The 15,157-nt window shown below is 45.7% G+C and overlaps 1 protein-coding gene across 6 annotated transcripts in view; it reads left to right on the top strand.

The window, feature by feature from the left end:
* plecb (plectin b) overlaps positions 1-15,157 on the top strand; it is a 78,744-nt gene that overhangs the window by 12,290 nt on the left and 51,297 nt on the right. Inside the window, exon 1 of one of the 6 annotated variants that reach the window (XM_055503458.1) lies at positions 4,330-4,503. The exons of the other annotated variants lie outside the window; for them this stretch is intronic. Within the exon in view, the coding sequence (XP_055359433.1) occupies positions 4,458-4,503 (46 nt within the window). The 5' untranslated portion in view covers positions 4,330-4,457. Of the gene's footprint in view, positions 1-4,329; positions 4,504-15,157 lie in introns of those variants that run through there. 6 annotated transcript variants of the gene reach the window in all.

The raw sequence follows: 15,157 nt of genomic DNA, 5'->3' as shown, positions 1-15,157 counted from the left end.
GTTGGCTTCAAAACTGCCCTAAATGGCGACGCTGGTGTTGCGTTAAAGGGATGATTTCCTTCCTAGATAAAGAAGCTGCTGAGATGATGATTGGTGTGTAGCTCCCTCCCGCAGTCACATGTCCGTCGCCCGCTGGGTCTCTGAAGGGTGGGGCTGTGCTTCATCTGACCACAGGTCAACCCTGGGGGGAAAAAAAACCCCTGCCTGTTTGTTTTCTGATCTCAACTCGTGCTAATTCTCTCCTTCCTGCTGGGCCGGAGGTCATTGTAGCCCGCAGTACAGCCTGAGGCGCTGCCTACACGTCAGTTTCGCTTCTGGGACGTTGCAAAAGGTCACTTTGTCGAGTCCGATTTGTCAGGCGTGCGCGACGAGCCTCGGCGCTGGTCCTGGGAGCGGAGCACGGGTCAGAGTCAGAGTCAGAGCGGCGCCTTTCTAAGAAAGCCCCTGCCCCGAACGCAGCACACGGAAAGAGATGATGAGGCACTTTGAGACTGTGAGAGGGAGACGCAGGGCAGGAAGTGGAGCGACGACTGCTGAAGTGAGAGGTTCTAAGCAGAAATTTGAAAAGGCAGAGGAGTTAATGAAGCAGGGGAGGCGGATTGATCAGGTGCAGCATGTGGTTGGAGCTCTGTTGGTTTTATGTTTGGCCTAGATGTGGCACTATGTGGTCACACTGTTAAAATATGCACTGTACTAGATCTGACACAACTCACAGATGACTGTTCTCTATACCGTCCTGATTCAAATGAACCTGACCTCACTGACTGGAAGTTTCTGACCCAGTTGTAGCTTATTTGTGCTTCACGGGGTGAGCACAGCCCCTAGTGGATCATTGTCCTCATGACAACAAACCTCACAAGCAAAAACTTTTAAGGAAATTCCTGAAGGTGAAACGTCGTTTTCCAGGACGACAGCTGCAACTTATGGCCCATTTTAAAGTAAATGTTTTTGGAGGTCAGTGTTGGAATCTGTGATCATCTTTTAATCTACGGGAGGATTAGAGTCCTCGCCCTCAGTAGCTGATGGCCGAGTCTAAATAAAGGCGAAATGACAGCATTTCTCCAGTGATGCTCCTGGTCCAGGTCCAACCAACTGAGTCGAAGGCAGTGAGTCACAGCTTCAGCCTGCTCTCTGTCCACTTTCATTTACAGCAGACAGCGTTTCCCTCCCTTCTGCAAATAGGATGTGATTCAGAGCAGAGGCTTCTTCCTCCCAGTTGAACTGCATCCAAATCTCTAAACGGGAGGCTTTTTATAGGGAGCGACCTCACGCAGCCTACGGGCCCACGCGGGACATGGTCCTAGGTCTTCGAGGGTGGGACATGGGAGGAAACCTGCCGGGGTCATTTGCTGCGTGCTTTGTGTGGTACTGGATACAACAGTATACATGCACACAAATGAACACAGACACTGATCTGTATTGAATAAAGTGGCTTAATAGTTTTATCACTGTCTAACACACACAATGGCTGTGTCAGTGGGGAGGCTGGCCTCCTGCTGACTGCTACCCACAGCTTTAAGCCTCTACATTGGGTCGGAGATTTGAGTGGCTGGGTGACCTCAGACAGAAGGAATGTTTTGTCTGGATGTTTGCAGCAGGCTACCGCTGTGATGTAGCTGGAGCAGAGGGGCCGTGAGCTAAGCTGAGAGGCAGCAGGTCTATGAAAAACTCAGGTTAAGAATGTCAAAAAACCCAGTAAATGCAAACAATGCGCTTGTAGATGGAACGAGCAGCTTTAAACATCGCTACCAGCGTTCCAAATGCAGACTGTGGGGTTTAAACATCAATCTAAAGCCCCTGATCTTTATTATCCTACATTATGGCAGTTCCCACTCCTCATACTGTACATGTCGCGTACACACGGACAGTCGCTTTGTCAGAAGCATGAAATTGCCCCACATCAGCACAGCTACATGTCTATGCAGGAGCATCTCACCTGGTTCTATGCAAGCTCACAAGGACCAGACAACTGGTATTTGTTTATTAAAGTGTTATGTGACCGCCTGGGAGCAGTAGTTTCCTGCCTTGAAAAAGGCTCTCCTTGGAGCAGGTACAGTATTAATGGAAGCATGGAACATTGACATTCTCTACATTTTCCCGTAACTATACAGTAGATCTCTGTCTTCAGCAGCCAATCAGTCTTGATGAGCTTGGACCTAACGTATATTTTCATTCTGTATTGTAAAAAAATGTCTTCAATGCATTTTTGGAATTTCTATTAGTTTAAAATTTTGGTGACATACTTTGTGTTGAATCTACAACAAACTGAAGCTGTTAGGGGAAAAGGACATGAGTCAGCAACTCAATGTGATAAACTCGCATTCCGAATGTGACCTCACACGGAGATTAACTTTCATTTTAAATTGACTTGCATTTTGCATTTTATTTGAAAAGTACAGATCGTAATCAACGTGAAACATAATGTGAGAGCAATAGCTGCAATAGCTCCTTGTTTTTCCCCCAAACGAACCCCATAATGCTAATAAATGCTGGTCTAGATTGTTAGGACTCTCACAAATCTACAAACTCCAGCTTTGTCAGGACTTTGCTTTCCTTGAATACAGTTTAGTGAGATATTTTGTAAACCCTCTCTTATCTTCCTATTATTCTTTTCATTTGAGGTTTTTACACTTATAATTAGAGGCATTATCTGTGACTGGAGGTTGAGCTGTGTATTAGTGTGTATAATTGTGTGTGTGTACAGTGTGTGTGGTGTTGGCAAATCTCCCACAAGAGAATGAGTTAATGACTGAATACATAAACATGAGTCATTCTGGCAAATAAAACACATGTTGTCCTTTTTTCCTCTTTTTGTTTTTCCTCCATTTTGTTGTCTGAGCCCGAGAGCTCTTAGTTGACCACCTCCGAGAGCTGTTCACTTCAGAACACACTTCAAAACACACACACACACACACGCATAATAAACTCTCAATTCTCCTTGAGAAGACAAAGCGGCTCTTTGCCTGCTGCCAAAATTGCGTCCCTGGTTTCCTCCAGACAGGAGAGCGAATGAAGGAGCTCCACAACAAGGCCGCCTGCCGTCTGCGCTCAAAACCCAGGCCTTTTCACAGGAAAGCTTGATTTGTCAGCACTTACAGCATTCAGCTCGAGTTCAATTCACATTCCTGTGGCTTTGACTGCCGCTCCTGCCGGTGGGCACATGAGGGGTTATGTCAGAGACATGATTTGTTTACAGTCAGTACAAAGGAAGGAGCTTATTGACTGAGGACGCTTTTGGGTTTGTTCACATGGAGCACAGATTGTTGTAGGACAGAAACAAATTGTTTTCTCCTTCCATCCTTTATTTCGTACGAATCAAAAGCATGCTATCAAATGATCAAAAACGGGTTTTGGTAAGTACAGGAAGCTAAGCCGCGTTGCGTCGTGAGCCTCCCGGAGCATAAGAATGAAGATTACTACAGGAGATAACAGCAAAGCGCTTGGAAGAAATCTGTTGTACATTACTTTACATTACTGACATACTTTTAGATATGAAACAGTTTATCATTTCACTTCCTCTCGTCTAGAGTTGTGTCTGAGCGAAACAAATAAAGCGAGCTGCTTTTTATTTGAGGGAGCGTGTCAGAAACTGTAGTGGAGGCTGCTGCTGCATTATCAAACGACCTGACCTAAAGCTCAGGGTTAATGTATTATGCATACTGTATTTGAGTGTTTGAATTAGAGAGGCCTACTTATTTCTATAATACAATAAATGTTTATCAGAATCATTCTGTAGCAAGGTAAGATCAATTCACTGATCTTACTAAATCATTTAATAGTGATTTTAGTGAGTAAATGTTCAGCATCTATTTTAAACTGCTCTTTAAGTTTTCTATTTAAGCCTCCATTTCATAATAAGCTAAGATGCTGATGAGGTAGTTATGGAATTGGGAATTACGTGTACTTAGAGCCAGCCTATGTAAGCGGCAGGCTCATCCTGGAGTGGATGCAGGAATTACAGGACCTGGGTGCGGTCCTGGGATCCTCACACAGATGTAAACACAAACACTACACACTGTCATTTGCTCAACAAATGAACAGAACTTTAACCTGTTTACTTGTATCCTGCTAGTGTCACACTTGGGCAGTGTCCCGTCCGCAGCCTGATTGGCCGTTTTGTGGCAACGCGGGGAATCTGTCTGACTTTGCAGTGACTGAAAAGCCAGTTATGTGACAGGAAGAAGAGGCGGGAGCTCAGGGAGGGGCCGTGCACTGTGCAGATTCCTGGACACGCACAAAAATGTGTGTGAGTGTGTGTGGGGAATGCGTGAACACACATGGTGTAACGCAAGAACCAAAACAGAGCAGCGTCTCAGGCAGCAGTTCTACAGTGGCAGCCAGAGGAGGACACGGGAACTAAATCCTCAGACACAGGAGTCTAAGAGTTGACAGATCAGATCACAGGAGGCCTGAGCTCTGAATCTACAGCATCTTCACAAGGAGGCTAGGAAGCCAGAATGGACAACCCCAGGTCGATCCAAAATGAGATTACTTCCTTGAAAGGTATGTTCTGATTCTATGAAACACTGGTGTGAGGCGCCGTTTGTTTGTGCTGAACAGTAAAGGATACGATGAGAGAGGACGGCAGAAGAGGTGTGTGTGTGTGCGCGTGTGTGTATGTTTGTGAGCGTGTGTGCGCGTGTGTATGTTTGTGAGCGTGTGTGTGTGAAATGCAGTTGAAGCTTAATACTTCCAGTGATTTCCTCACTTTTAGCTCAGTCTAACTGTTAAATCATGTGAATTGTCCCAGTGCCTTTAATTGCTGTCCCGGCCTTTATGCCACTGACCCATAAAGTGTTGCGCGTTACCAGCAGGTACTGATTAGGGCCAGAGAGGCATGCAAAGCCATGCAAAGCCATGCAAAGCCAGCATCATCCCATCACCTCGGCTGAAGTTAGTGGCGGAGCGGGTGCTTAACGAGGATAGAGGATGGTCACCCTGCACGTTCTGGCGGTTCTGGTGGTTCTGGTGGTTCTGTCCTCTCAGCATGTTATCAGTTCTGTTGTTTTACCGCGGCGGGGACGGAACAAGCAGACGGACTCGCTGTGGAGAATGACACAAGCAGACAATGGTCCAAACGAGTCCACTGATGTTTGTTTGTACAGTAGAGGATGCAGGATCAGCTGATTCTGGATCAACATATTTCTCAACAATTAAAGTAAAAGATAAAACGCAAGAATATTTAAGAGGTCGATTTAGGTGTGCACACAATATTGTTTGGCTTTATTCACAAACCTGACCAGGTCAACACGTCCCAGACGTCCAGCTCCATCCTTTTTTTTTGTCCTCAAGCATGTTTTCAATCACGCGCTTATGTAATGACCAAACAATAGAAGAAGCCAGACAGTATTTATTATCACAACACCACAACTGGTGCAATAGGCGGAGTCCTCGGGGCTCATGTCTCAGCACTGTCCCTGAGAAAATACTGATGCACAGACATCTCTCTCACTCTCTCACTCTGGTGTCGACTATGTGTGTGTGTAACACGGTCACACTAATAGATGTGATTTATTGAATCTCACTTTGGTGTAACACTGGGAGAAGGACTTTGGCTAAATAATGGCACCTGTGTTTAATCCATCAGAACTGTTTTATTGGTCAGACAGTACCTGGTTTTCAGGCCAGTCACAGCTACAGTTTACAGAAAAGCGATATGATTCCAGGAAGCTGTCAGATTCACGGATCAGCACATTTAACTGAGGTTTCTCTCTCCGTCTGGTCTAATGATCGATTTCTGTCTCCGTTAAACTTCCTGGGGGGGATCTGCAGCCGTAAAAGCCTGCGAGGCCGTGCTCATTTCATTTTATAACAGACGGCTCCTGAAGGCAGCACAGTGAGGCGAGAGCATCCTGATGTCGCCCTGCTCCCTTTTTATGGCAAGCACAGCTGTATTCTGTTAAGAGGAGGACAAATCTCTGTCTTCATTGCTGTCTCGACATTATTTTTTTTTTTGTGGACGTGATGTATTATTTGGTTCTGAACACTCATCTGCGATTTATTAAATTCCATGATGTCACGTAAACTCTTATTTGTAGCTTGATGTTATTCAGACGTCGTCCCGCACCATTTCTGCCGGTTTACATCGGGTAATGTAGTCATGAAAACCAATATTTATTGAGGTTCCTCACGTTTTACTGTTCTTTTGTGGCTTTGTGCCACTTGCTACTCAGAAGGCTCTGCCACAGTTTGTGATGCTTTTGCAAAACGTCATTAAATACAAAGATCGCTGCTGATCAGCGCCATGGAAATATAAACCGAATCACTTTCATTTGCCATTGTTCTGTTTGTAGCAGCCACGCCGCAGGCGCAGGGAGTTTCCCCGATTCGTTGCACAAGAATACAGTGACGCTGACGTGCATGGCTGCGTTGCCTCGTCCCCTCAGAGGGAATCTCCTCACCTCTGTGTGTATTCTGGGAACCCTTACCCATCCTGACCCATGTCACCTCGTCTTCCTGCCTCCTCATTTCCTTGTTTTGTGGCCACCGACCTGCCTAATGGAGCTCTGACCTCTACAACACATTTAAATTGCATCTTGTTTTGCTCCGCTGCAGTAGCTCTGCTTCCTGGACAGGACAGTCTGGGCCAAAGGCCACATTCCAACCAGGTGTCAGGTCCAGAGGTATGTATCGTAAACAGAGGGCCGGTACTGTAGCCCCTGTGATTGGTGCCATGACGTCAGGCACCGCTGCCTTCGGGTCTTTTCCCAGCCCCGTTGAGGCCTCTGAATGTGTCCCAGCTGGACACAAGCACCGGCTTTTAACATGGTATTTTCCACGACCGCACGCTGTGACAGCTTCCGCAGGTTGAGCGTCATCATGGTGCTCTCATGTGAGCGATGAGCTGCCCACGTTATCGCCAGTGTGCTGATTACAGAAAACACAGTTTGCATTGAGGCCTGCGCTTGCTGCCAGACGTGAGGAGGCGCCGCAGCGTGGCATATTGATGAATGCACCGAGTGTGAGCTTCGCCCTGCAGAGATTCGCCAACTCACTGTACGACAGTGCGTGTTTGGATCTGTGAGGCTGCTGGATTAGCTGCCGCTAGTACCAGGTCCACCACCTACTGTAGTGCACCATTGTCTGGCCGTGGGCTCACTGTTCATTGTAAGCGCTGCTATATTAGGCTCACGTCTTGGATGTCGCTGATGCAGCTGAAGAAACACAGAGAACAAAGACAGGAAGGAAAGGCTGCAGGAAGACTCGGGAAGTTGTAAAGGCTTAATGAAACAAAGGAAACCTGGAAAAAAGACTTGAAACGTTTGTGTGCAGCCACATTACTGTACATGTATGTTGGAATTCTGTAAATATGTGTGATTGCTCTGTATCACAGTCGGCTGGATAAAATCACTGTGCTCCACCTTGGTTGTTGATCTGAAGTCAAATATTTAACCTTTTGTTTCTTATTATTATTCTTAAAATGCCAAAGAAAGCAACGATTGACGTGTTTGACATGAGCCACATGTTGAAGGCCCAACACAGGAATCTAAGGGCTTTGAGGGGACAGTTCATTATTTCTAAAAGCAACAGACCCCTCCAACGTCATGCGTCGATGAGTCATATTGCCGTGATTTTGTGCTTTTCCCATGGGAAAATCCAATCCTGCTTGAATTTTCTCATCGTCGGTAGCGACAGACGCCCACAGCCAAACGGCAGCTTCTTCAGCGTGAAAGTCCAGACAGGACGTGACTCACTGACCGGTCCTCAGAGGAAGTCACTTGACTTTATTTCCTTTGTACCACCTTCATTAAAATGATGCGTGATCACCAGATGACTCATAATGTGATACAAGGACACAGTCGCGATAACTGAAGAGCGTAAACAACAGCGGGTTGTTTCACAGTCATGTTTCTTCCTGTACGATGCTAATCACACTGTTACAGTATAGTAGTGACAAGTTGAAACCAGACGTCAGCTTAGGTCGTAGGTTTGACTGTGGTGAAGATTACAGATCAGTAAAATTGGTTCAGAATCATTTACAGATAACATAAAATCATTGAACACACCCTGGATAATGCTTTTTGTTAATTCCTCCTGTATTAATGATCTATGAGGAGTGGAGCTTCTGACCTGTGGGTGGTTCAGCTCCAGAGATGCATAACTGGGCGTGTGTTGGGAGGATGCTCAGATCCAGCCTGTGTGCTCTATTTGAACAGACAGGCCGAGGGCTTGTGTTGTTTCAAATGATCTGTGGAGGAGCTGCTCCATCTCGTCCTCCTATGTTTGCTTATATTCCACCACATCATTAAGTGTAAAGCTTAATTTATTGTATTAGAGCTGTGGGACAAAACCAATTTATAGCCCTTCTTATCACTGTAAACTATACATTCCCGCTATATTTCTGCCTTGCAGCCCACACGGTCCTGTCCTGTCTGGCTTCACAGCATTGTCCACATTACTATAAGTGATTTGCACACAATTCAGGACATTCCTGTGACATAAAAACACAACATTTCTTCCAGGAAAAGCATCATGGGTCGTTTCCCTCTGTTGTTATTTCTGGTGACATTGGAGGCCACTGAGGTCACGTGTGTCTTTTAGGTGGAGCTGAATCTGTGATTCAATTTAGTGTCCTCCTCAGTAGCAAGGGATGAGTCTGGCTGTTGTTGATGTTGTTGTTAGGTTGTTAGTTTCATACAGAGATAAAGCGTAAATCTATCTGTGTGAACTGTGTTCAAAAAATAAATGTAAGAGTACAAATCTGCAATAAATGGAAGTGACACAGTGAGGTTTGGTCCATAAGATGAATAAACATTCCAGCCACAGCTTAAAGGACTCAAGTGTGTCTCAAGTGTGTTCTCCAGTAAAGTGGGTGGCTCTAAAAAAGTCGCATCTGCAGGCGAGAGGTGTGGAGAGTTGCACTCTAAGCTGAACTAGTATAAAGATGCAGTCTAATGTTTGTCTGACCACTTGGGGGCAGCACAACAAGCTGACATTTTATGATCCTATTACTTTGTAACATGTTGGAAAACATCTGGTATTTGGAATTGTACTTTGCTCCAATTCCAATTGTGGTTCTTAAATAAATTCATGCTTGGATGGACTCAAACTTTGACTAATTTAAACCCGCACCAACAGGAGAGATGAACAGGAAGTAAATGAGAGGCTTCAGTGTCAGTGTGGCACATGCACATGTTGGAATCACGAAAATCTAAAAGACTCCGTAGATGAGCCCTCAGAGCTGTCCTCTTGTGGTACATAGATGCAGCAGTATAAACATGCATGCAGACAACAGAAACATGGAGAAGATAAGATAATAAGAGAACAGAGTTCACTGTACTGTAGGTACGAGTGACAGCTGAAAGAGTTCATCCTGATGCTGGGCTGTATATTAATTGATCCTATGGACCAACTATGTTTGTCTGTTGTTGAATTACTGTATTGTATCAGTTACATATTTGTTTGTTGAATACAGTGGCAGTCAGTTGTATGTGAAGCTCTGGGCTTCATGCACACAGTTCTCACTCCATCTGCAGTTAATGTGTGTGGTGCTACGCTGCAGTTTGTAAGAGTTGTTAATCATTAACCATTACGGCACACATTGACTTAAAGGACTGTTTCAAAGAGTCCAGACCACTGGATCCATTGTGCTTGTTGGAGCTTTGATGGATCAGCTGACTGATTCCCTGACCGGAGCGTGTGAAGACAGACGACCTCTCTTTGATTAAATAGTTATTACATAATGCACAAAGGCTCATTCCTCATCAGACGTACTAATACTAAGGTGTCTTTCTGCTTCTATGCTACTGTCTTGTGTCAGGGCAGGAAAGTTTTGAGTTTTCTCACTCACACTCATACATTAGAGCATGCAAATGTTGTTTTTCCTCCTAACGGCTGCACAGAAACCAGCACCTTCAGCGGTTTGGTGGTGCTTTGAAGCAATGTGGCTATAGTGTATACACACCTGATGCGCATGAACAGAGGACTTATTACAATGGGCGGCTCTGACCTGTGAAGGAGGACCTGGGAAGGGTGGGGTTGGGGGGGGGGGGCTCCCATTCTGTTGATCTCCACAGCATGACGTGTTTGAAAAAGAGAGTGAGAGTGAGTTAAAGACCTGCCGTTTCACAGTGAGAGCATAAAGCAGAGAGCACGTTAGCGGTGAGAAAGCCAAAGTTCCTGGGTCGTACCTGCAAACGCTCAACATGGAGGCGTTCTATTCGAGCAAAGGTAAGCCACGGCGAAGTAAAGTGGAGCTGAAATAGGAGAAAGGGGACAGGTAGCCAAGCCCAGAGGTAAAGTGATCCAGGTGGAGAGAGAGGGTGTGTGTGTGTGTGTGTGTGTGTGTGTGTGTGTGTGTGTGTGTGTGTGTGTGTGTGTGTGTGTGTGTGTGTGTGTGTGTGTGTGTGTGTGTGTGTGTGTGGGTGGTGGCGGGGGGGGGGCTCACACGGGTCAGACTGAAACAGGTGTCTGCCTCATTCTGTGTTCACCTGTAGAACAGCTTTACGAACCATTAAGCTAATGCTGCGAGTCAGTGAATGGGACTGGTTCACGCTCTCCTGAAACCTGTTGGTTCACAGTTAATTTACCTAAAGTCAGATTCAGGTCAGGTGTTCACACGGTCCTTTGTTGTTTACCCAGTTACCCAAGTTTTATTCAAAATTATAAATCACAGTTTTATATACCCTAGCGAGTACACAGCATTAGGCTGTGATCTCCTAAAGCTGCATCAGAGGTGCAGCTCTGATGAGTGGATGCTGATGCGGCCGTGTGCTCATGCACAGATTTACTGCCTCATCCTCGCCGGCCGCTCTCCGTCGCTGGTTCAGCAGCCTGGGCTCTTCAGTATTTCACTGCTGGGCCTGGGCTCTGGCTGTGGGGCTGTCGCGCTGCTGAGGAGGCTTTCGTCCCACTCAAAGGCTCTTTTTTTCTGAGTGTGCGCTCACTGACGCTACTGAGGGAATGTTTCCCGCTGAGCTTCCATCAGGCTGCAGCGGAATGCGGCGACCGCCCACAGAGCGAGAAGAAGCGCGGTACTGTGTGCGTGTGAGTGTTTGGCTGCTGGAGGCGCGTCTGTCTGGCAGCGGAACACAGAGGAGAGGACAAACATGTGCGTTGTTTGCTTCAGGGCATGTCTGCACCAAATCGGCTTTATGTCTGAGGACTAGTGGCCAGTGTGAGCAGACTGTCCGTTCAGGGAATCATGTGATGATGGGATGGTCCATTCCTCCTCCTGTTGCTTCTTTGCCTTCCTTTGCTACAACTACAGCATGGACCTACACAGAAGAGATACATTAGGCTTAGTTCAACCATTTGTCACATGTAATTGCAGATATTATGACAATACGTGAATCGTTTAGTTGAGCTGTTTGAGCTACAGGCCATTTGATCAATCTTAAGCTTTTCACACAAACTAGTTATGTTTTGTCTGTATTTATGTCTCATCCTACTAAAAGTCTTGCGTATATTATTGGTCATGTATTAAATAATGTAGCAGCATAGTTGTTAATTACTTTGGTTTTAATGGGGAGTGTTGCCCTAAAATCAGCACATAAACACAGCATGAGACATAAATCCATAGACCACAACGACCTGCCCAGTAAAACATTATTACCTTGACATAAAATTAAGTCATATTATTTCAATATGCACCATAAAGCCCTGAGCAGTGACAGTCAGCTGCTGAAACCTATACCACGCTTTAGACAGGTCCTATTTTAGGGTGCGATTTTTCCCAGACCACAGACGTCCAGACATGTCGGGTGGTGATTTAACATAGTGTTAATCACACAGACACTGAAGCTGGCTTTCGTGGGCATCCCCGCTCTGCAGCGGCAGCGGGGCCTGTGGGTGGTCGTGTCAGGGGCCACGGCGGAGGACAGCTGTAAAGTTCGGCCCTGTCATTTAAAATCATCACGGCACCGAAGTCATCTGACCTGTGAAGTACTCGGTTACACTCACTCCATGTTTGCAGCCTCTGTGTGGGTAAAGCATGACATTTAGCAAGAGACCAGTTTGTTTTACTATATTTGTTATGGTTATACTAGGTTGCAAAAACAATCTTGTTTCAACAGTGAATGTCCCATTCACTTGTCAACTTGCTTTTGTTCTGCTTGTCCAGTAGATGGTGATATTAACCAGGTAACTGTAGCCTCTATCTTGATCTGCTGCATCTGATTCCAGAGGTCCGACCAACTTAAGTCCTAGAGAATGTTCTGTTTGCAGAGGAGGTGGTTGACTCGCCTTGAGTCACAATAATGTGAATCACCACTTTGTCAAACAGACACACACACACACACACACACACACACACACACACACACACACACACACACACACACACACACACACACACACACACGTCAGAGGCTACATTCATTGTTTCTGCTCATCGCTAACACAACGTAACACAGGAGTTTATCATTTTTGTCGCCTGCTGATTAGTTTTAGGGCAAACGTGAACTTATATTCTAACATCCTGTTTGTTTGTGTCTTTCAGGTGAGTGCATCTGTCGTTTCACGATGATCCAGAACATCTGCAGCTCCAAACCAAGTACCCATATTATTTTAAAAACGACATCAAGGTAGAACACATGCAAACATGCATACGTGGATTTATGGGGTTCGTGTTGCGATGCTGGAATGAAGCTTTAGGTGATAATTGCTTTCACAGGTCTAGTTTTATAGCCAGGTTGGGTCGAGACCTGCCCTCACAAGCTGTCATTATACTTCAAACTGCACATGGAATGTAAATCCACGGCGGGTTTGACACACCTGAGTGTAACCAGGAATCTACAATGAGCCGGCCCTGTCTGCTGAAGGTGTGTCACAAAACCTTTACTCGCGAGTCGCCAGTTCCTTGGAAGTGTGTTTACAGAGTCCTCTCCATCAGACTGTGATGATCTGTGCAGGAGCTGTAAACGTCTTGATAAGAGCAGACTGACCATTGGACGTTTCTGTTTGAACGGTGTGGGGTGGGGCATGGGGGGGCTGCAGACAATGGCCGCTCAGTCACTATGAACTTTACTCATAAAGCAAAAATGTGGCGTGTGATCGCTGATACAGAGGCGACTTTGTGCAGCGTTTCTGCAGCTTTGACTCGGGCTTCGACGTTCAGAATTCGTCACCCGCGGTGACGGTGATCATTGTTGCACACACCTGGTCACACCTCACATGAGCTGCTCTGGAAGCGATACAAAGCCAGGTCGTCCATTGTTCCCCACGATCACGATGGCTTAAATTTCTCCTCAGAGCACACACTGCTATCTGATACAGCTGCTGTAATATATATTTACATAGTGTAATACAGATTAGCCAGACAGCCCCCTGCTTTGCCACAAGAGTGTACTGTTCATGCAGTTTTCCTGCTGGTGTGTGTGTGTTGAGTGAACTCACTATAAATGTGTCATATACAATAATTATTTTTATCCATCCACACTATTTTAAGAATGTGGTTATAGCAAACAAATAAAGTATTAAAAGGTCCTATTTGCAGAAACCTGTTGCAGCTCTGTCCCATAGGGGAGCACAGTCTTGAGGACAAACTGTAACATAATTTGTGCTTTTATTTTGGAGTTCTTTTTTTTTTTTTTTTTTTTTTTTTTTTTTTTTTTTTTTTCATGTGCCCATGTGCTGTGTATTAGTCCCCAGTATTTTCTCTGGCTTTTTGTTACAGCTTGGGAAGGGAAGCTCGTCCATTGTTTGTGCTGTTAATTCTCTTGTTCTGGGTGAACATTTAGTTTTAGGTGAAAAAACAGGATGTGTGGGCAAATCGACCATGTTGTTAAGGTCAGGAGAAGTGAAATGTCATCTCCTGCAGCAGGACAATTGCGTTGTGGGTGGGACAGTGTTAAGTCAGTGCAAAGACCTTATAAAATCAATACAGCTGAATAGTTTAATATTACAAAAGGAAGCAGCTGTGTGCGTTAGTGCTCTCGTTTATTGTCGCTCTCAGTCTGTTGTACTTTGAACAGCGGTCACCTGATCCTCCATGGATCGTGCAGCAGGGTATCTCAGGGTGTGGCGTCTGTTGTCCAGCTTTCATGCCTTTGGGGCTGTTTCAGCTTCACGCTCAACTGAGTGGAGATAAAGCAAGAGTTCAGTTACAACTTAGGAATGATGCGAAGCCCTGAATGTGCTTTAAATAAGTGGTGCGTGGGTCACAAGCACAGACATTCCATGAGTTGTTTGTGACAGGTATTCCGGGCTCTGTAGTGTTTTTATCACACAGTCCTGCATGAATGAACAGGTAGGGCACATTTTATACTGCGGTATCTCGAGGACTGTGATTCCTGAGGTGCTGTAAAAGTCATCATATAGTTTAAGTGTTGTTTCTGCAGCTGGGTTGTTGCTTTCATTCTCTCTCTCTCTCTGGTTTTGATCGACCTCATACTTGTCTGTCATGCTGCCGGGGCGGTTCTCCGGACTCACCTCTCAACGCTGGAATGACAGGATTTCAGGAAAGTTTTTTTTTTTTCCTGCTTCAGGCCCAACACACTTCGACACTGAGCTGAGACTTTCTTGTACATGAAGTAACTTTAATAAACTTAATCAAAAGATCATGGAGCTGGAGTTTAAAATGCCACGTTTTCCGTGACTGCTGCAGTCATGTGAGGCACTTCAGTGAAAGTCCGTTTCTAAGAGTCTGAGCGATAGTAATGATGGTGAGTCACCACCGTCTGTAACTGGACTCCAAAGCTGTGGGAAAATAGTGATTTTCTTTTCCTCAGCCACAAACACTAAGTACGTTCACTGCACGCCTTCCTGTCATGGAACCAACACCTCATGCAGTCGTTCTTTCTCCAAGGGAAGGAAGAATGATTCATTCCCCCCAGATGGAGGGGTTTATGAGAGGGAGGATGATAAATTGCCTTCATGTGTGTATGTATCTGTACCTGCATTGTGCTCGTGTGTGTCAGGGCCAAATCTAAAAATAATGCTCGGCCTCCTCGGGTTACAATGCAAATCCGAGCATTGTGGCAGGAGGACAGGAAGCCCAGAGTCAGGATCCCGTGTCCAGCTTTGTTGTTTATGAGCTGGTCGCCCATAGCAACAGCAGCTTCAGCCACGGATAGCGCATGCATTTGCCTGACATGTGGGCTTGGTTGCCACGGCAACCGAACCCTAGCGTGGCCACGCCCGTATCTTTGCCGACGCTGACTCACGGCGGAAATATTCAAAAGATGTTTCATGTTTTTTTTTCTTTTGAACTTTTATT

The sequence above is a fragment of the Betta splendens genome, chromosome 16, assembly GCF_900634795.4.
Source record: "Betta splendens chromosome 16, fBetSpl5.4, whole genome shotgun sequence".
In the NCBI taxonomy this organism is placed as follows: domain Eukaryota; kingdom Metazoa; phylum Chordata; class Actinopteri; order Anabantiformes; family Osphronemidae; genus Betta; species Betta splendens.
Note: the sequence above shows the minus strand (reverse complement) of the source record. Positions and strands in the feature narration are given on the sequence as shown.